The sequence below is a fragment of the Panthera pardus genome, unplaced genomic scaffold (genome assembly GCF_024362965.1).
Source record: "Panthera pardus isolate Hobbes unplaced genomic scaffold, ASM2436296v1 HiC_scaffold_26, whole genome shotgun sequence".
Classification (NCBI taxonomy): Eukaryota; Metazoa; Chordata; class Mammalia; order Carnivora; family Felidae; genus Panthera; species Panthera pardus.
This window is the reverse complement of record NW_026526832.1, coordinates 38759224-38781420: the sequence shown is the minus strand read 5'-3', so window position 1 is coordinate 38781420 and position 22197 is coordinate 38759224. Positions and strand designations below refer to the sequence as shown.

At 53.2% G+C, this 22197-nt stretch overlaps 1 protein-coding gene across 3 annotated transcripts in view; it reads left to right on the top strand.

Annotated features, from left to right (window-relative positions):
• ALLC (allantoicase) overlaps positions 1 to 22197 on the top strand; it is a 28780-nt gene that overhangs the window by 5337 nt on the left and 1246 nt on the right. For 2 of the 3 annotated variants that reach the window (XM_019453014.2, XM_019453013.2), the window contains exons 2-10: positions 8347 to 8441; positions 10604 to 10654; positions 12111 to 12198; positions 13294 to 13419; positions 14490 to 14569; positions 15397 to 15529; positions 18306 to 18461; positions 18883 to 18956; positions 19940 to 20048. In XM_019453014.2, coding sequence (XP_019308559.2) covers positions 8352 to 8441; positions 10604 to 10654; positions 12111 to 12198; positions 13294 to 13419; positions 14490 to 14569; positions 15397 to 15529; positions 18306 to 18461; positions 18883 to 18956; positions 19940 to 20048 — 907 coding nt within the window. In that variant the 5' untranslated portion in view covers positions 8347 to 8351. Of the gene's footprint in view, positions 1 to 5791; positions 5889 to 8346; positions 8442 to 10603; positions 10655 to 12110; positions 12199 to 13293; positions 13420 to 14489; positions 14570 to 15396; positions 15530 to 18305; positions 18462 to 18882; positions 18957 to 19939; positions 20049 to 22197 lie in introns of all 3 variants that reach the window. The other variant, XM_019453011.2, reaches the window with a different exon arrangement.

Genomic DNA, 22197 nt, shown 5'->3' with positions numbered 1-22197 from the left:
CGTGATTGCCGCCTCGTGGGGCGGCATTCTTGTCTGTGGTGGGAGACTTTTCACGCCATGGGCTCCGAGACTGTGGGGGGAACAGACACCAGTCGTGCGGCTCCGGGGGAGACAGTGAAGACTTCACTGTTTTCTTGATGGGTAATGGACGGGTGGGGCTGTGCTCTGACACAGGGGCAGGGGCGGCCTCCCTGGAAACGCGTCCCCTCCCTTGCGTGACCGTGTGACCCTGCCTCTCGGGGCTTCTCTGCGGCGGGTACAATCGTGTGTCACTCTCCGGCTGGCGTCAGGAAGGCACGAGGACAGGAGTGGAGATTCAGGGCTGAGGCTTGCAGACCTCCTTTCTCTTCCTTGTGCCCGTCTCACGTGGTGACGCTTACTTGATGGAAAGCGTGGCGGGAAGCCGCCCAGAGCCAGACCCAGACTTTCCCCGGAGGCCCCAGCTTGCACTGGGCTACGTTAGTTAAAGCCGACCTGGCTGGACCCGCCGAGAGGCCGGCACAGCCTGAGCGCGGTCAGCAGGGCATCTGGGGGGCTGAGGGCCGGGCGCCCCCAGACACACAGGCCAGCCTGGGGTCCCCAGCGGTGCCAGCGAACGTCCTGTGTGCGCCCCCGCGAGTCCCTTATAACGGGCACCGGTGATGTGGCCACAGCCTCTGGCCCCCGGGACCCGAGGGGCCCACGGTCGCAGGGGCCGGCAAAGCTTGGTTTTGCACTGTTGCTGGCGCTTTCCTGGCATTGCTGAGAGGTTGCTAGAGAGTTCTAAGATCATTCCTGAACATTGGCCTTATGCTTAACTAAGGTCATTAACGAGAACGGACACGGTGGTGCCCTCCTGCAACGTGCACTGATGGCCAGATCCTGCCCCAGCAATAGAAGTCTCTCTCCTGTGCTACCAGGCCCACCTGGCTTCCGAGTGCCTAAAATACGGCGAGTGTGACCACGAAACCGACTTTTCTATTGCATCGGATTCAACTTACATACCCATGTGGCAAGTGCTAGCATCTTCGGGCTCGGCCACCGTCACGCCCTTTGGGCGCTCAGTACCTCACGGAGAGTCTCTGCTCTTTGCAGACCTGACTTCTTTGTGGAAAGTGGTGGAAAGGGGTGGGAGTGGCAGCAGAGGAATTGGGGCTGAATTTTACCTGCGTCCCCCCCACCCCCGGCTGTTTCCGTTAAATTGCACCGGGAGAGTCATGCTCCTCTCGGATTTGTCTCTGGTGACGCCTCTGGTATTTTACAAGGTCTGTTTGTTTCTCTTTTATCGCGGTGAAGCACCTTCTGACCCGCTGCAGTGGCAGGGGCTTGGCCAAGATGGAGCCTTAGCAGGAGAATGATGAAGTGACTGTGTCCCGGGAGCCGCCGTGAGGGTCCCTTCACGGCGCCCCGTCTCCCGTGGGGCTCACAGGCTAGGGGTCGGCCAGGGGCGGGGGGCTGAGGACGAAGCTCGCGGAGAAATCTCTGCCCCAAAGCGATTCACTTCTGCCAATTCCAACAGATGTGTCCAAGCACTAGGTTTCATTTGGAAAGACGAACATCGGCCTCGAGGCCTGGCTTCGCGGTGCTTTTCAGGGAATACACGCGCGTTTCAAGGAGCTTGGGGAAAGCGTGTTCATCCGGTTTGAGGAACGGGCTGGGTTATGTCACCCCGACTGCCACCTGCACCGCGGAGGCCGGGGCAGGAAACGTCCCGCCTGCTTTACAGCGTCAGCCCCAGAGGGCACCGCGACCCTGACTGACGTTTTCTGAAGACGAGCTTCCCATTTATTGATTTGCTAAATGGAAACATTCACTTCCAGAAGGGAGCAGTCTTTTTAAAATTTAAAAAAAAAATTTTTTTTTTTCAATGTTTTTTATTTATTTTTGGGACAGAGAGAGACAGAGCATGAAAGGGGGAGGGGCAGAGAGAGAGGGAGACACAGAATCGGAAACAGGCTCCAGGCTCTGAGCCATCAGCCCAGAGCCCGACGCGGGGCTCGAACTCACGGACCGCGAGATCGTGACCTGGCTGAAGTCGGAGGCTTAACCGACTGCGCCACCCAGGCGCCCCAGTCTTTTTAAAATTTTTATTTATTATCATTATTTTTTTAAATGTGAAATTTATTGTCAAATAGGTTTCCATACAACACCCAGTGCTCATCCGAACAGGTGCCCTCCTTAATGCCCCTCACCCCCCCCCCCTCCTGCCCCTCCCCCCCAACCCTCAGTTTGTTCTCAGTTTTTAATAAGAGTCTCTTATGTTTTGGCTCCCTCCCTCCCTCTCTAACCTTTTTTTTTTTTCCTTCCCCTCCCCCATGGTCTTCTGTTAAGTTTCTCAGGATGCACATAAGAGTGAAAACATACGGTGTCTTCCTTCTCTGACTGACTTATTTCACTTAGCACAACACTCTCCGGTTCCATCCACGTTGCTAGAGCATTCTTTTTTTAAAAGGAAGAGCAGAAGTGGCTTGTTGTCTGATGGAGGGTGGAGCCTAAAAACCGGATGGCTTGAGACTGGTCCCTGGGAGAAGCGTGTCAGACGCCTCCCTGGCTTGTTCTCCCTCCCGCACACCTGCAGCACGCACTGCCTGGTGGAGGTGATGGGGGGCGCACGGAAGAGAAAGATGAAAGACGGCGAGGGTGGCCAGAGCTTCCCCCTCCCACTGCTCTCCGGCCAGCGGGGAGGCCGGACCACAGGACCCCGCCCCACGTTGCCGTGACACCTTGCTTTTTCCACCAAACCCGGTAGCTGGGAGAAGGGGCGTTAAATCGGTGGCTTTGGCAAACTGGTGCATAGGGAGCTCACTGCAACTGCCCCGGAAAAAAATCGGGCCTTTCCAAAAGAACGACCGGGTAAATCAAATGTTTTGTGATTAAGACGATGAAATATCCAGCAAGGCTTTGCGGTGTGCCCGTGACTGGCCTGGCCCTGTGTCACCTTGTCCAGGATACAGGTCGGTCACTAAGCTGTTGCTGTGGGGGGAAAGCCTGCAGCGACCCACAGGCTTGGCCAGGCCCCCGTCTTGGCACCTGTCGGGCTGGCCCTGAGTTCCTGAGCCCACGTGCTGCCTGCTGGAGAGGCCGCGGAGCCTGAGCTGGGACACGGCAGACCGCCAGTGTCTCGGCCTTGACGGGTTGACCTGGCAGGAGAGCTCTGCGCAGAAGCCCTGTGACGTCAGCCTGCGCAGAGGGCGCGTGTCTGTCCTGTGGTGCAGTGTCCGTGGTAGTGTTAGGCTACACGGCGGTGGAGGGCTGGGCCCTTGCACCCTCGTTGCTCAGTGCTTTCCCCGCACAGGTGAATAAAACTCCCTGGGACGGAAGGTGCTGCGTGTCCTCTGTCCAACACGGAAGCCACGTGTGGTTCCTGAGCACCGACATGTGGCTAGTGGCAGGGAAAACTACATTCTTAATTTTATTTAATTTCGATTAAACTTCCACGTGTTAAATAGCCACGCATGGCCTGTGGCTTCTCGGTTGGACAGCGTAGGTGCAGACGAATGCCGACCTCTACTTCCGTGGCCCCCGTGGCCCGTCCCGCCCGCACGCCTGGCACGTGCTGTCTCCCTCGTCCCTTCTTCTCCTCAAGTCCCAACTCAGGCGTCCGCTCCGGCAGGGAGCTCCAGAGCCCCGGAGGTCGTGCTACAAAGTCCGCCACTGCCACCTGGATCACCACCGCCGGCCGTGTCTGTGACCTGCCCTCCGCGGGAGCCCGCCGAGCAGGTGGGACCCGGTGCCGTCACAGACCTGTCGACCCGCATGCCACGCGCGTGCGCCCGGGGCTCTCGCGTGTCAGTCTCGTCTGGGCGGATCCGGGTCGGAAATGTGGTTCGCGTTCCGGCTGCGTGGTTTATACAGGCTACTTGAGCTCCCAAAGGTGCATTCCCTTCGTTTGTAAGATGTGAATTATATAAAATCGTGGAGTTGTTGTGGATCAAAGAGATAAAATATGTGGACTGTGCATGACGTTATTGCAAACTCACGATCAGCGTTAGCAGTTTTCTTCTGCACCTTTTCATCCTCAGGAAGATTTTAGTTCAGTGAGGGAACCAGTATTTTATCTATTTATATATGTATTTTTTTTGAGAGAGAGTGAGTGCATACGTGAGTGGGGGAAGAGCAGAGAGAGAGAGGGAGACACAGGATCAGAAGCGGGCTCCAGGCTCCGAGCTGTCAGCACAGAGACCGACTCGGGGCTCGAACTCGTGAACCGCGAGATCATGACCTGAGCTGAAGTTGGATGCTCAACCGACTGAGCCACCCAGGCGCCCCTAAACTTCTCTAAGTTTTTTTAAATGTTTATTCATTTTTGAGAGAGAGAGAGAGAGAGAGAGAGAGCGAGCATGAGCAGGGGAGGGGCGGAGAGAGGGGGAGACACAGAATCCGAAGCTCCAGGCTCCGAGCTGGCAGCACAGAGCCCGACGCGGGGCTCGAACCCACAAACTGTGAGATCATGACCTGAGCCGAAGTCGGAGGCTTAACTGACTGAGCCACCCAGGTGCCCCTAAACTTCTCTACGTTTTTTTAATGTTTATTCATTTTTGAGAAAGAGAGAGACAGAGACAGAGCATGAGCATGAGCATGAGCAGGGGAGGGGCGGAGAGAGGGGGAGACACAGAATCCAAAGCTCCAGGCTCCGAGCTGTCAGCACAGAGCCCGACTCGGGGCTCGAACTCGTGAACCGCAAGATCATGACCTGAGCTGAAGTCGGACGCTCAACCGACTGAGCCACCCAGGCGCCCCTAAACTTCTCTAAGTTTTTTTTAAATGTTTATTCATTTTTGAGAGAGAGAGAGAGAGAGAGAGCGAGCATGAGCAGGGGAGGGGCGGAGAGAGGGGGAGACACAGAATCCGAAGCTCCAGGCTCCGAGCTGGCAGCACAGAGCCCGACGCGGGGCTCGAACCCACAAACTGTGAGATCATGACCTGAGCCGAAGTCGGACGCTCAACCGACTGAGCCACCCAAGTGCCCCATGGGAACTAGTGTTCTCAAACAGAAAATGAGTTAGAAAACATTATTCACCCACCCGTTTAATGGACAAATAATTACTGTGCAGCCTGTGTGTAGCAGGCAGGGTTCCAAGCCCTGGGGAAACACCAGTGGACCCAACAGATTATTGTCCTCGTGGAGCACGCGTCTAGTTGGGAAAGACAGATGATAATAAACCAGCAGGTCACACCGTGTGTCCGCCTGTCACTGTACCTGGGGGTCAGAGCGGGCCTTCCTGAGCAGGTGATGGCGGAGCACGGGCTTGAAGGGAGGGGAGGGCGTGTGCCACACAGAAGGGGGGAAGAGCCTCCCAGCAGAGCCACGGAGGTGGGACATGCCGTGGCACTGGTGGGGGGGGGGCGTCGGGGAGGCGTAGGGGATGGGCTGGTGGGGGAGGGCCCCGTGGACCTCGGAGGGACACCAGCTCCTCCTCTGAGTGACAAGGAAACCACACAGGGTCTTAACTTTTGACTGTGCTTAGCAAAAGGTTGGTCTGGTGTCCCGCTGAGGACAGACGGCTGCAGAGAGGGAAGGACGGACACAGGGAGGGCCCCTGGGGGTGTTTTCATGACGCAGGAGAGAGACGACGATGCCTCCCCCCACTTTGTCTCTCTTCGTGCGTGTGGACAGTGCGTGTAAGACGTATAATTTTACCGTGAACGATTTCATCGTGTACAGAAGCAGTTGATCTTTGGACCCCTCACGTACCCGTCACCACTGACACGGTTATCGAGTCCTGGCCAGACTGTTTCATCCACGTATTGAAGTACTTCCTCTCCTTCTCGGATAATTTGGAAGGAAATTCCATACGTCATATCATTTCAGGGTTCTGAATCCAACTTCGGACTGGATTTGAGGTGTAAGGGGAAGAGGAGACAAATGAAAGGTGACCCTGAGGCTGTTTGGGCGGCTTGAGGACGACGTGAGTCCGGCGGGGGAGGGGAGCCCGAGTCGGGGAGGACCTTGCACGTGGGGCACGCATCCCGGGGGACAGCTGGGGTTGGCAGGTGGAAATCCAGGAAGGCGATGTGTATTTGGGGACAACCAGCATGCGGGTGACGTTAGGGGCCCGGGGACCGTGTGGGGCCACCGGGGTGAGAGGACACAGCAGAGACAGGGACCCTCCAGCATGAAGAGCTTGGGGGGGAACTGCCTGTTCTTTGAGTTATTACAAGATCATCACAGACAGTGTTCCAATTCACATTCCTGACAGCAGATGGTGAGTGTCTGTTTGTTACAAAAAAGTGTCCATTTCATGAGGAAAAATGTCATATTATGAGGAATCACGTTCTTGTGATTTCAAGGAGAGCTGACTTCTCATGTGCATTGACCATTTGTGTTTCTTCCATTGTGAATAATTCTTTCTTTAAATGTTTGTTTATTTTTGAGAGAGAGAACCAGCAGGGGAGGGGCCGAGAGAGAAAGGGGGGCACAGAATCTGAAGCAGGATCCAGGCTCTGAGCAGACACCAGCGAGCCTGTCGTGGGGTTTAAACTCACAGACTGTGAGATCGTGACCTGAGCCGAAGTCAGATGCTCAACCGACTGAGCCACCCAGGTGCCCCCTTATTGTGAATAATTCTTTTTTTTTATTATCTTGTTTTATTTTTTATTTTTTAAAATTTACATCCAAGTTAGCATCTAGTGCAACAATGATTTCAGGAGTAGATTCCTTAGTGCCCCTCCCCCGTTTAGCCCACCCCCCCCCCCCACAACCCCTCCTGCAACCTTCAGTTTGTTCTCCATATTTATGAGTGTCTTCTGTTTTGTCCCCCTCCCTGTTTTTGTATTATTTTTGCTTCCCTTCCCTTCTGTTCATTTGTTTTGTATCTTAAATTCCTCATATGAGTGAAATCGTATACTTATCTTTCTCCAACTAATTTCACTTAGCACAATACCCTCCAGTTCCATCCACGTAGTTGCAAATGGCAAGAATTTCATTCTTTTTGATTGCCGAGTAATGCTCCATTGTATCTATAGACCACATCTTCTTTATCCGTTCATCCATCGATGGACATTTGGGCTCTTTCCATACTTTGGCTACTGTTGATACGGCTGCTATAATCACGGGGGTGCGTGTGTCCCTTCGAAACAGCACACCTGTATCCCGTGGATAAATGCCTAGTAGTGCAATTGCTGGGTCATAGGGTGGTTCTATTTTTAGTTTTTTGAGGAACCTCCGTACCGTTTTCCCGAGTGGCTGCACCAGCTTGCGTTCCCATCAACAATGCAAAAGAGATCCTCTTTCTCCGCATCCTGGCCAACATCTGTTGTGCCTGAGTTGTTAATGTGGGCCATTCTGACAGGTGTGAGGTGGTGTCTCATTGTGGTTTTGATTTGTGTGAATAATTCTTAATGAGATGTTTTTTGTGTAGTTTTCTCTTTTCACCACGAGGGGTAGGAAAAAAGGTAGGAACGAAGGTCATCCGTTGGCTTAGGAGTGGGGCGACCTCTAGGCCGGCCCCGAGTCCCCCGGCCTCCTTCCATGCCTCCCCCCCTTCTCCAAATCTCTGCTTTCTCAACTTCAAAATAAGGGTGCGGCGGGGCGTGGGGGGCTGGGTTAAGTTACGCCAGCCCCACTGGTGATACCACAAACGGTCCTGGATGCTCCTGGATGGAGCCGTCTCCGTGCTGTGGTCTCGGGTGGTTCCAGAGCATTGCTCTGCATGGGTGTCTGGGGCATCCGTCTCCCCCATGGGGGAGTCCGTGTGGGCAGGGCATGCATTCTCCTGTGTACCCCATTTCTAGCCAGGGCCTGCCAGCTGGTTGCTCAAGAAGTGTTTTTTGAATGGATCTAAACACTATTAAAAGCAAATTATTCCTTTCTAAACTAGAAAAATTTTCCCCTTTAAAAAATAAAAAAGGGGCGCCTGGGTGGCTCAGTCGGTTGAGCGTCTGACTTCAGCTCAGGTCACGATCTCGCGGTCCGTGGGTTCGAGCCCCACGTCGGGCTCTGTGCTGACGGCTCGGAGCCTGGAACCTGCTTCCGATTCTGTGTCTCCCTCTCTCTCTGCCCCTCCCCCGCTTGTCCTCTGTCTCTATCTTTCAAAAATAACGAAACGTTAGGAAAAAAGTTTAAAAAATGAAATAAAATTGCAGTCTGAGGCAGTGGGATTCGTGTATTTGGTGGAACTTTGTTCTTACGTAGTTCAGAGGGAGTGTGCTCTCATTCGGTCCCGGTTCAGTGTTTGTGCAAAGTCACAACCTGCAGTTGGGGACCCTGGAGCGCGTGGGCACCCGCCACGTCCACTGGACAATATGTGTGTTGTTTGAGTGTCTCAGACCTTGGTTTGGGGGACCCGGGTGAGGGCCTCGCTTGCTCACGCGGGTTCTGCTACCCTCTACGCCCGAGGCTGACCGAGCCTCCCTTCTCGTTGCTAGGAAGCATGGCCGACTCTCCCAGGGAGGGAAAACCGGCCAGGTCTCTGGACTTCACCCGGCTGGTTGACATGGCCTCTGAGTCCGTAGGAGGAGAGGTAAGTGGGGGTCTCACGGCAAGGAGAACACTGCAGGAACCTAGTTAGAGTGGCCAGAATCGGGCCGAAGGTCCAGCCCGTTATCGCAAAAGGCTTCCGAAGAATTTTTAAGAAACTGGGGACGATTCTAGCAAAGGCAGTATTGCTTTAAGCTTAGAACAAAAAGACATCCTGCACCTGTGACCAGTCCTCCGTCCCTCTGTGTGTTCTCACGGTGTAGATCAGTGGTCCTCAAATGTCAGTGTGGGGATTACCTGGAACTGGTGTTGACAAGCACAGGGCACTGCGATACCGGTAGAGTGCAGAGGCACTGAGCGCCAGCACCTCGCAGGTGCGTCGTCCGGTACAGACGGGGCCGAGGGGGGCGTCCTGCCCTCCAGAGGCTCCTGCTCCCCCAGGGAGACAGGTGCTGCGGGAGCCGGGGGCCGCGAGTGGGGCGGGAGGTGCCGGGAAAGGCTGTGCGGCCCCTGTCTGCACAGGGGGTCTTCAAGTGGGAGAGGGAGCCGGCGAGGAAAAGGGGCGAGGGGCCGCTTCGGTCAGGACGCCGGGGGAGGCAGCGAGGCGTGCCCCAGCTGGTTGAGTGTTTCTGGAAGTCATCAGGGACTTGCTGGGGGGCATGGGCCCGGGGAGGTCGGAGAGGCCCCGGGTGCCCCGTGAGGGTCTCTGCCGAGGCGCCAGCGACGGGCCTGGACGCGTTCCCGCGTGTCTGCTCCGCTCACCCGGGCTTGGCCCTTGCAGACTCTCAGCGGGCGGGTCGGCCCCGACACAGCCGCGATCCCCTACACTCTGCCTCCGCGACAGTCATCCGCAGCAGAACAGCGAGGTCTCCCCTGACCTGTAGGTTCTGGGCTGGGGTCCGAGGACGGTAGTGTCCTTAGAGGCGAATTATGCTCGGAGGCTGGGACTGACTTTGCCAACGATAGTTCAGCAACTAACAGCCTGCACGATAACGATTCCTAGACAACACGCCCAAACCCGAGACACTAACTACACTCGTGGTCCAGGCAACGGGGAGAGGAGATCAATGAAGTCCGGGGCTAGGCGAGGTGTCCTTCTCTACAAGCTGGTTCTCCGTAGAGTCAGTCCTCCCAGCCCAGAGCTGGGGGCCGGCTGCCGGCCCGGGGCCCTCGTGGCTGCTGGAGGCGGCACCGGGGCACGCAGGCAGGGCGGCTGCTCCGATGGCTGGCACCGCGGGGCCGTCACGCGGCTCGCACCGCCACCCACGAGGAGCGGCCTCGGCAGGGCAGGGGCAGGGGTCCCTTCTGCCGGGACCGTGGCCCGGGTCAACCAGTGCCGTCCGACGAGGCTCGGCCCCGGCAGCCGCGGTGTGTCGAGATCTCCGGGGAGCTACTCCCATCAGCAAAGTGGAGCCTTGCCCAGAGCGGACCCTCCGCGTAGACCCCACAGAGTCCCGGTAGTGGGAGTTTCAGTGTCCCTTCCGCGAAGCCGCTGTGCCCGTCAATGCTCGAGCTGCCGAGCCCTCGCGACAGGTGCCGGTGACAGCGTCCTGACACGGCTTCCTCCACGTAGACAAATGCCCCCTGATGAACACACCTCACTTCAGCCACAGACGAGTGGCCTTGCAAACGTCACCGGCTAATTCCCGACACCAGTGCCCGGGGTCCCCTCCCGACGGCGGCTGTCACGAGGGTCTGGCTTCGGTCGGTGGGGCCGCGGCCCGTTTTGTCCAGAAAAGTCCATTTACACCTGTTTTCTTGGGGTGATGAGTAGCAACCCCCTCCCTCTCACAAACGTCCTGCTTTGGTTGATGAATCACCAGGCCCCCCCTCCTGCAGGGCGTCTGACGGTGAGACAGCCGAACCACAGGCCTGGCCCAGGGTGGTGTTTTTGGGCCATCGCTCTGTGTGCGAGCGAGTCACAAAGCCCAGTGTCCTCCATTCGTGAAAAGGCGGGTTGGTGTAGTTTCTTCCTGACTGTAAGAAGTCAGCACGTCCCCATCCAGATGGCCAAGGGGTGCCGAGTACAGGCTGGAACGAGCTGAGGCAGGCCACGAAGTCTAGACGTGTCAAAAGCATAGCGGCTTAATTGCATAGCGTTCTTTCCCCCGGGCAATTCCACGTTTCTTTCTACCGCGTCTTGCAAAATGAAATAAAATCGTTTTTAACTTATGCCTCTTTTATCTTCTTTCTTTCTTTGTCTAGATTTTATTTGCAACGGATGATTTTTTTGCTCCTGCGGAAAACCTCATAAAGGTATTGTGAGTGGGCATCCCGCACCATAAAGGTATTGTAAGTGGGCATCCCGCACCATGAAGCGTTGGGGTAGAGCCATCTGTGCCGACACGGCCATTAGAATCTGCCCGGATGTTTGAGATGGGAGTCCTGGAGTGTGGACCAGTAACGGGCACGTTGGAACAGTAGAAACATGTAGAGATCCGCACCAGCTTGTGCTGAGACACATTGGAGACAGACGGGCATCGGACACAGGGGTGTGGGGGGGCCGCATGGCTTTATGGGAAAATCACTGAGATCCTTGCATACTGTCCTCTGTCTCACGCAGAGCTCATAATCTGGGCCAGGAAGAAATCTGGCACACACGTTGAATTTTGGGGAAGTGTCTTACCTGCCTAATTATAAAAGTGTAGGACGTGCTTATGAACAAAACAAAAGAAAAAACAAACCTGAAAATATAGGGAAGAGAGGAACCTCGGCTGGAATCCTGCTACCTTGCTACGCCAGCCGTGGGGTGTGAGTTCTCGTGAGTGGGCAGCATGCTGTCCTCCACCGTGGTTACCGGCCATGTCGTCACCCTGGTGACAGGGCCCCTCTTTCCGGGCAGGACCCGGCCAGGTCTAGAGCATGTTAAAGTATGACATTCCAAGGACATCTTACATACATTAACTTACTCCTCAGAGAAAATGACAATAGAATGAGGAACAGAGATGTTGATTTACTTGTTCTAGGTCACACAGCTGATAGATGTCAAAGCTCTTTTCATTTTACCATATGTCTGTCTATAGAAAACTTAAATGCCTACACACTTTGACCTAGTTATTCCACGGGTTTATATTATTTGCAAAAGTAGGCAAAGATGTGTAGAAAATATTCATCCCAGTGTTGTTTGGAGGGGAAAGAGCCAATCCACCCGTCCATTGATGGGACCCATATATGAACTTCCATATATGGGACACTGTGTAGCTACTAAAAGGAATAGGCTAGCTGTCTACACACGGAGCAGCTCCGAGGGCGGGGGTCCAAGGGTACAGCTGGGCCTCAGCATCCCGCCTACGCCTCACGCGCTTGGGCCGGATTCCTTGTTAAGCAGTCTTTTCTGGGTTGCCTGGGAGACGTACCCTTTCTGGCTCTTTCTTTCAGGATGCTGTAGGCTGCCTTGGGGGGGCTGCGCCGTTTGTGGGGCCACGGAATTCACTGCGACGGGGTTTCAGCTGTCGCTACCGCCAGTTAATTCTATGCATCGAGGGCCGCAGAGAAGCAGGATTTCTTTCTCTGGAGGTGTCGCAAAATGGGGCGGCCTCTCCTGATCTGGAACGGGTTACCCGAGTGCGAGGGTCGCGGCAGGCACCCCCACGCCGGCCGGGGATTCCCTCCGAGTCCCCGTTGGCGTGGGTCTCCTGTCCCTTGGGCGGACAAAACGGGCCAGGCCCTCGCAGGGATGGCAACCACCACCTTGTCTCCGTCTCTGCTTTAGAGTAAAAGCCCAAGCTTCAGAGAAGACGAATACACGGAGTTCGGGAAGTGGATGGATGGATGGGAGACCAGAAGGAAAAGGATTCCAGGTACTGAGACCGCTCCTTAACGCGGCGAAGCTTAAACGCGGGTGTTGGGAAGCCGGGGTGCGTTCTGGCAGCTCCGTCCCGGGTCCCCGGACCTCACGTGACCCTTCCGAACATCAGGCTCGGAGGGTTTAGGAAGGGGTCGTCTGTGCGCCATCAGGTGAAAAGGAGGATGTGCTGCTGGGACAGCGGGGGTGTTGGTGAGGCTGCGGGGGGCGGGGCGCACCTCCCGAGCGGGGTGGCAACGTCACAGGGTGGCGTGCGTGGGTGCGTTGCGTCTACACGGCTCTCTGAAGAGGGCGCTCTGGTCCCTCCTTGACTGCTGTGTAGACGGGCTCGCCCACGCAGCCCCCGTCCCGTCACCAGTGAGAAGGGCCGGCTTTTATTCGTTGCTCCTCACCAGGCTCAATGAAAATACACCTGTTAAAGCTGCAGACGGGCCTGTGAGAGCAAACTAAATCCGGCATTGTAACCGGGTTCTTATCCAGCTGATAACTGGGTTCTTCAGCTGAGTCAACTGCTACAGAGGTTCTGGATATTTCCCAGGTACATTAGCAGCTGCTGATGAATCTGGGCATTTCCAGGCCGTGTCTACACGTGACCACAAGTAGCCAGGAAGTACTGGGTGACCTGTGGCTTGTAGACTTCTCGCGCTTTAGCAGCCACGGGGAGGGGGCAGCTGGGCCCTGTAGAGCCTGAGGCGACGGCGAGCAAGCGGTTTGCCGGAGGCCTAGCCGTGCGTCAAGCACCTGCTGAGCGGGGCGGGCTGTTCTCTACCCCGGACGCAGTCACATTTGAGTTTTGGAAGCTGATCCCGTCCCTGATTCGCAGTCGAAGAAGCGAGGCTCGCAGGGGCCGGTTTTCACTTTGGAACCAGAATCGGGTCTCCCTGGATCCAAGGCCCGTGGCTGGGGCAGAGGGCTGTCGCGGGGGCACGGGGCGTGCGTGGCCGCGCCGAGGGCATCTTCACGTCCCAGCCGAGAGTGACCCTGCGTGCCCTTTTCTGGGATGGGAGGGGGTGTCGCTGAGTCTTTTCTTCATCTCGGTCCTGTCTGCCGAGTTACGCCTGACGGGGATGCCCTCGCTTCCCTCCCGTAGGTCACGACTGGTGCATCATCAAGCTGGGGATACAAGGGATTATCCGGGGCTTCGATGTGGACATTTCCTACTTCATGGGAGATTATGCTCCTCGGATATCAATCCAAGCAGCAAACTTGGAAGGAGGTGCCTTGGGAACCGTTCCCCTGGCCTGCCCCCCCTCCCGCAGCACCCCCGCCCCGTGCAGTTTCCGCCCAGACAGGTTCAGCAACGTGTCTCAGGCCACATTAGTGCCACAGGCTTTAGAACTTGGGTTCCCAGTACAGTGTTCTGTGGTTTCTGAGTTTTAGCTTGGCCACGTGTAGACTTCATTGTTCCCACGCTCTTGGGGCCTCACCGGGGCGAGCAGGGTGCAGGGGAGGGCAGCATGTGGGCTGCTGGACAGTGTGGAGCCAGGCGTGGGCCGGCTGTGGGGTGGTGGCCGTCCCTGTGGGCACAAGAGTGCGGCAGCCATGGAGTTGTCAGGAAGGGGTTCTTTGTGGCTCGTGGGACAAAGCATAAGTCAGACCCCTGCTTTCGCTCCTTCGACGGTACCATCTGATGCTGGTCCCAGCATTACTGTTTTTAGAAGCAAGGACCATGATGTGTGTGTACGTACACGTGTTTGGGGAAGATAAATCACGCCGGTTGGCAGATTTACGCTGAAAGCACTGTGTCCACAGCCCAGTATGAGGCTCTACGGAAGGGGACGGGCCCTGCTCCCGACACTGGGGGCACCTGAGAACGTAGGTGAGGACAGGACAGGTGCTGCTGCAGAGGCAGGAAATGCCTGATGCCAAAAAGGAGGATTCCTCCGATTCGGATCGCCCAAGTGTCAATTCCAAGGATGCCGTGGGGGACGACGGTCTTCTTCTGGCCTTGACGTTGCAATTTTCCAGAACCTCCATTGATCCGACTCCTGAAAACTCGAGTCGTGTGATAGATTTGCTGCAGCTAGACTCACCCTGGAGATGGTGTTGTATTTTGACGAGCAAAAGTACTACCAAATGTACTGCAGCACGTTCTGGAATTACTCAGTATTTCAAATGTCGAGGAACTTCAGCAAATCTATTACTTTGGTCATCTGATACTTTGACTTAAGGAAGCTTCTCTCTGGGGTGATTTGGCGGAATAAAAATGAGCAGACCGCCCACTAGGAGTATATTGTCTTTGATTCCAAACGCGAACCGTAACCGCGTTGGTCCCTCTGCCTCCAGATAAAGCACCAGAAATGCCACAGAGAGGAGTCAGGACAGGGGCCGCGGCCACCCCGGCGGAGTTTGAGGCTGTTGCTAAGGTGCGTCTGCTAACAGGGTCGGCGGCTTGTCGCGGTGGCCAGGGCACAGGCCTGGCCACGAGGGTGCTTCTTAGGGACACCCCACCCACTCACGCCTCTCCTCATCTACTTGTCCAGCGTCACAAGTGGTTTCTACAGCCCGAGTGAGGTCTAGCGATGTGTCCCAGGGGGTCTGCCCAGCCCTGCTACCTGCCAGGTGCTACCCCGATAAGATAAATACAGAAATCGGGAGTACGACTTTACGTACCTTTTACGCCTGCTGAGTCTGGTAAAGGAACCACGTGGACTTGTGCTTTTTTGTACATTCCTGTCTTTTAAAGCTTGTCCAGTCGTTAATTTATATTGTGTTTTACGAAAGTGTTGATCCATAACAGACTGGGAAATAAACAGTGAGAGGAACAACACACAGACCCTTCAGTCTGAGGAATGCTGGTCACGACGTTCAGGTCAACCCGTTCACCCCAGGTCTCAGGGTCCAAGGGAGCAGCCTGGTGTGCACTGATGTTCACGTCAACAATTGTGGTTTCTTCTAGAATCCTCAGAGGGAGTCCCAGATCTTGTCCCTTCTTCCCAACCCTCCCTGCCCGTTCCCCTGCTGCCATCGCCCGGTGCCTATTTCGATCTGGATGAAAAGCCCTCAGGGCTTTAGTCCGCTTATTAAACCTGGGACTTGATCTTTATTAGTATTTTTATTGAAGTATTTTACTAGGCAGCCATCATCAGGTTTTGTTCCAAAGTATCTCTATCCTGTAGGCCCCACACGAGCACCAGGGTGAGAGAATTTACTGTCCTTGGGGCCGCTGCTAACACTTTCTATTTATTGCTAGCTGGGGTCCAACGACTGGAATTACTTGGTTCCCATGACAGAGCTTAAACCAGGAAAGCCTGCTTCCAGCCACAATTATTTTCTTGTCGACTCCCAGCAGAGGTGGACTCACGTAAGACTCAACATTTTCCCGGGTAAGTATGATGTGGCCCCATCTGCCGTCTTGTGGCCTCTTGACTTGGTGTGGGCATGTTTCAGGGTGAAGGCACTTATCTCTCTAGCATTTTCGGGTTACAGGCGGCCCCTTTTTGTGCCCTAGGAAATTCTCGTCGCAGCCCAGCCATCCTTTGGTAGTTATTGAAAAAGCACCAGGTCAATTAGGAGGTGATGGGAGGGAGCTGTATCAGGTTAAATGTCTCCTAACACATTCTATTTCGCCAGGTGCACCAGCAGATGAGGCGGTGTGTGCAAAAGTCCCTCATTTTCTCTCACTTAACAACTTTGTTGTAATGTAATTCACCGACTCGCAGTGCACCGTTCCGCGGTTTACGGTTTAGCCGGGTATATGGTTTCAAGTCTGCGGAAAAACACCGCATAGGTGCAACCATCACCACGCTCAATTTGAGAACACTACTCTCACCTCAAAAGGAAATCCTGTACCTTGCTATCAACCCTCACCTCCCTCGGCCCTCAGCAGCCACCAGTCTGCTTTCTGTCTGGACAGAGTTGACCATGCTGGACATTTCACATAAATGGTCTTTCGTGACTCGCCTCTTTCGCTTACCATGTTTTCAAGGCTCGTTATCGGGGGTACTTTACGTCTTTCCAGGGAGGAACGATACTCCATTGTATGGATAAACCGTACTGTTTATATATTCATCTACTGATGGACATTTGGGTTGTTTCCACCCGTTGGCTATAAAAACGCTGCTATAAATGTTCCCTTATGGGTTTTGTGTGGATATATGTTTTCATTTGGGTATACACGTAGGATTGGACTCGCTGGGTCATATGATAACTATGTTTCTATTTATGTTTTTAAAATAAAGTTTGAGAGAGCACATGCACGTGTGAGTGAGGGAGGGGCAGAGAGAAAGAGGGAGAGAGAGAGAATCCCGAGCAGGCGCCACACTGCCAGCACAGAGCCTGACGTGGGGCTCCGTCCCATGAACAGAGAGATCATGACCTGAGCCGAAATCAAGAGCCGGATGCTTAATGAGCCACCCAGACGCCCTGATAGCTACATTTTTAATTGTTGGAGGACCTCTCCCGTTGTTTTCCATCACGGTGGCACTATCTTACGTTGTCACTGACAGCGTGGGCGGGTTCCCGTTTCTCCACATCCTCACCAACATGTACTGTCATCTGCCTGTTTGATTGGAGCCATCTTAGAGGAGGTGCAGTGGGGTCTCCTTGTGGTTTTGACTTGCATTTCTCTAGGACCAATGAGGACGAGCATATTTCAGTTCTGTACTTGGCCATTTGTATGTGTTTATGTACAGATCATATACATACACACACACACACACACACACACACATACCTACACGTTTTTTTGGAAAGATATCTTTTCAGATCTTTTGCCCATTCTTAAGTTGGGTTTTTGTCTTTTATTGTTGAATTGTAAGAGCTCTTTGTATTTCCTAGATACAAATCCTTTATCAGATTTACAAATATTTTCCCCGGGGTTCAAGTATAAAGGGGAAGGAAGCAGTGTTTTGTCCTGGAGTGGCAACAGGTTGCTTTAGATGAGTCACTGTCAGAGCGTGGAGTGGCATGCCTGATGTCCCTGATAGTTTTGATTAAAAGCGAGGCTGGGGATGAAGTCCGTAAAGAAGAATCTTATTTTTTAAAGACCTAAAATCAGCTTTACACTCAACAGCCAAGTGTGTTCTGTGCCGTCAGAGTGAATCCCGATGTTCGATGAACCAGAGGGGAGGTTCCCCTAAGTTAGTTTCTGCTGAATGACCCCCTCTGGTATAATTTTTAGGGTTTTATGGCAACACAGTCTGGTTCTATTTATTGCAAATATCAAGACCGTTCTACTGAATTCTTTTCTGATCACTCACTTTCATCAAGGTTTTCGTGGAACAATATAAGGGCTTGGTTTCAGTAGAATAACGGGGAAAGCTGTTTATACAAAGCTTCCTCCGATCTTCCAGGAAGTACTATTCAGACACGTAAAATATTCGTTTTCTCAGAATCCGAGAATGTGGGTTGATGTTGGCGGCTACTGTGTGCTCTGCAGACCTACTCTAGGCTGCTGTGGTTCTCAGAGCGATTTGGTTTTGTGAACATTGTCTTCCCTCTTCTCAATCAGTGTTTTCACAAAAATAGAAACGTAAGGCTCTTGTAGGAGTCTGTGTGGTATTTAGCAACGCTAATTTGTGGTCCCAAACATTATATCTCTGGTGGCTCTTCCAACAGCTCTTTGACCTTCCTGGAGTTATTAATCCAGTAAGAAATGTCAGCACCTGCTGCGTGTCAGGACCAGTACTAGATAGAGACAATAGAGAAGCAAACGAGATAGATCACTATTCGGGCTTTCGAAGATTTTATATTCTGGTTCTGAGATACTGATACCAGCAGGGGCTTAAACAAATACATGACAAGATCATTTCAGGCTGTGATTTGAGCTCTGGCAAAAATTCACAGGAGGCGATGATGACTCACCCAACCTGGAGAATCAGGCGGGGCTGGGCAGAGCTGGAGGGAGATAACTAGACGGTGACAGGAAGAGCATCTCTGACGCCATGACACATAAGGTGACACCTAAGAACAACAAATGGCCTTTTGCAGAGCTGGGAAAGTAGTTCCAGTACAAGGGAATGGTGGGTGCAAAGGCCCTGGAGCAGTAGGGTTGGTGTATTTGAGAAACAGAGCAGGCAGGTGTGGAGAGCTTTGTCGTTTATGACCCACAAACAGCCCCCTCTCCAAGTGAGAAATGACCACGGCCTCTTTCCTTCTCAGACGGTGGGATTGCACGTCTTAGAGTGTATGGTTGTGGACAGAAGGACTGGACCGCAACTGATCCCAAGGAACCGTTTGACCTTGTAGCCATCGCTCACGGGGGCGCCTGTGTAGGATTCAGCAACGCACACTTTGGGCATCCAAACAATATGATAGGTGAGATGCTGCTGTGGGAGCTGGCCTGCGTTTGGGGCGTCTGGGCACCCGCACTAAGCACCCCAATATGGTATGAACCCGCACGAAGCACCCCAATAGGATATGAGCGACTTAGGAGGTGTCATCTTGAAGCACGGGGGTGGATGAGATCAACCATCCACACACAGGACTGGATGCCTTATGATGTGAAGTAAATCAGTTTTCCTTCCTAATTTTCCTTCCTAATTTTGGCTGAAAGGGAAGAGTAAAACTTACCCTATGGCTGCATGTGAATTTATCAAAACATTAAGTTGAATGGCAATAATTTATGTAGCAACGTTCAGGCACGAGGGATCTGTGGTTTCCTTACTCCCATGCATTCATTCTCACATTTAAGATGAAATCCTGTGACACTCCCATTAAATAATGTCATTTCTGGCAGGAGTCGGCAAGGCTAGGTCTATGGCTGATGGCTGGGAGACCGCAAGGAGGCCGGACAGGCCACCGGTGTTAGAGGTAAGAAGTTCAACACGGCCACGATTCAGAGTCTCCTCTGTCTTGTTTTAAGTTTACATCAAGGAAGCGCTTCCTTCCGGAACCTCGTAGGCAGCATTCCGGAAGTACTTCTCGTCGTTTTCCGGATTGCCTACTGCTTCACGGTAACATCAGGGCAGGACCCAGAAGGCGCACACCCTGGCCGCGCCTGCTACTCCAACGAATGGTTGAAATGTCGCCGGTTCTGTAATAAAGGGTCTACAATTTAATGATATAAAACCCGGGGATAAATTCACTGGTTGACCTGGAGGCAAAAAACCCCACCAGTGTCATGGTTTTCGGTACCTACGTGTCCCTGGATGAGACCACCTACGTATATGAGTGTGTGACAGACAGGGGGCTCAGCTGTTCAGTTTGCCTAGTAACTAATGTGAGATAAGAAAGTCAAAACAAAAGCAAAACAAAACACCTTGCAATTTGTTAACCCCACTGAAAACTTCCCCGGACAACACCCCTCTCTTGGGTTAGCCTCCGTGTCAGCCAACGCTTCCAATGGGAAGCGGACGACTCCCGTTGCCAGAAACTAAGTTTGGAGGCAGATTACACAGTGGTATAGATTTGACCAAGAACGTATCTACTTTGAAAGGTCAAAACGAATTGATTAGAGTACCTAGGGGCTGGGTTGGATACAGACCCTTCTGTGTGTCTCCTTCTACACAGATTTACAGTCGACATAGAAAATCACATCAGAAATTTATAAAAATGTAGCAATTACCCAATAAGCTCCTGAGTCCACATGAGGCGTTTAAGGAATAATAGACAAGGGGGGCAATTAACACAGAAAGTAATTTACATACCGGGGCATAGGAGACGCTCTTCCGTAGTAAGAAATAAAAGAAATGTCATCAGCACATGTCGACATTTTTCACTCGCTGTTTTCAGAATTCGTTTCCTGAGTGGCCTCAAGCTGGCTTCTTTTTATTCTTTTTCCTTTTGAATCCCAGAATGACGAGAACGGTAGTCTCCTTGTTCCGGGTTGTGAATGGGCAGTCTTCCGGCTGGCACATCCTGGCGTGATCACTCAAATTGAAATCGATACGACATATTTTAAAGGTGAATGTAGAACCATCAGGCAGCGCACAGGACCTGCGTGCTGGTAACAAAGATGATGTGGTCTGTGGGCGTGGGGCTCAGGACGGTGGGCTCGGCACTTGGCTTTCGCACTCTCCGGTGTGCAGTTTTGAGCAACTTCCTTTAGCTCTGCGGGCCCACTTCCCCCTTTATAAAATGTCAGAGTTGAGCTGGGTCACCCCCCGGCGTCATCCGAGATTCTGTGATGCTCTAAGACTCTTCACTATAGGGGTCCCGAATCTCATTTGGAAAGAGCCTGTGCAGTCGTTCCTGGTTAGTCCCATCCAGAAGAACTGGATGGGGGTGTATTCTCATGGCGGGGGGACTAGGGAGATTGGTTGGGGGGGCATTTCCTCTCCAGGCTGGGCTTGTAAGGCAGGGAGCTACACGTTTGCAAAAGTGTACTATCAGTAAAAACATATTCGGACAAGTGCCGCTGGCATTTGAAACCTACTTTCTTCTGAAATATATACCTGTGTCATTATATGGACACAGTTCAAGAGGGGTTATTAAACCTTTATAATTGTCGGGTGAAATTTCGATAAGCGCTGGACTGGATGTTTCCTGACTGCTTACTTGTCTCAGTAAGCGGTGGCAGTTTATATTCATCCCTTGGATGCCTGATGTTGAAATGTCTTGCGAATCATCGTGGCCTCACGCGATTACTGACGACTACACCAAGGCGCAGCATATGTTTAAGGCAAGGTTCTTCTTCAGTGGTAGTGGATTTAAGTTAATTATTTTAAGACACAGTATGGATGATTGTGACCTAATTTTGGAAGACTATTTTATTTATTTACGTAAAAAATTTTTTTAAAAAAATCTTTATTTATTTTTGAGAGAGAGAGAGAGAGACCCTGTGTGAGCAGGGGAGGAGCAGAGAGAGAGGGAGACACAGAATCCGAAGCAGGCTCCAGGCTCTGAGCTGTGAGCACAGAGCCTAATGCGGGGCACGAACTCATGAACCGTGAGATCGTGATCTGAGCCGAAGTCGGATGCTGAACCGACTGAGCCCCCCGGGCGCCCCTGGAAGACTATTTCAGATCTGATTAGCAGGTCACTGCTTTCACTTTTCCACACAGCCAACGAACAGCTCATCTTGGGTCAGGGGAATGCAGCCCTGCTATTTTCTTGTGGTTCCTGGGTGCTTGTGTTTCCGGCGGTATCTTCAGTCCGTGGGTCTCTGCATGGATGATGTAAATCGCTTGCTAATTTTGTGAGCGATAGTTTAGAGCCCGGGAACGGCCAGTACATGCACGTAACCAGGGAGCCCAGGCTGCGCCGTCCTGAGTTTGCCGTCGGCCCTCTCGGTTCTGTCCATCACAGCACGAGCACAGTCGTGGCCCGAGGGGCGTGCCGACCCCAGCTGTGATCTCACGGACACGAAACCTAACAGATATGCACGTATGTGTGTAGATACTGAAGAAACAGAAACAGCAATAGCGGCTTTCGTGTCCTCCTCCCACATCTTTCGGGTTTCCATGTGCCCTCAGCAGCGTGCTTGCACCTTGCAGGTCAACGTCTTAAGAGATGCACCGCGGGGGGCATGGGAGCACCGAGTATTTTTTTCCTGTGATCAGAACCCCCTCCTCTGTTGATCTTAAAGTCTTAGGCACCCCTACAGCAGTTCTCCCCGTGAAGAGTGTGGACCCTTCCCCTGAGGTCTTCTAACCCCACTGGGCACGATTCTGAGGACATTCCAGAGAGGAGAGAGACTCAGGACCACATGTGTTATCGGGCGAACGCGGAGCACGCCTGGAAGACGGCACGTGGGGTCGAGGCCAAGCCCTGGCTGGTTAACTTGGCTCGGTCTTTCTTTTTGTTTCTCGTGACGCAATGCGGTGCCGTAAGGAAAGTGTCTTCCAGCCTCCCGATAGTCTGGGATGAGCCACATAGCAGCGTGCAAGTAATTAACGCTCAATCAGGGATGCTCATCAGGTACCTTCCACTTCCCAAGTAAAATGCCGTACACGCAAATTCAAAGGTGCCGGCCCATTAACGCGCATCGAGCGGATTTTGATTCCTCTGAAAAATGAACTCCCGCATATTGCGTCAGGCAATCCACCTCCGTCACAGATGGGTACGTTCCTTCTCTCACATGCGTCCTGCCTTTGCTTTTCTTCAGAGAGAA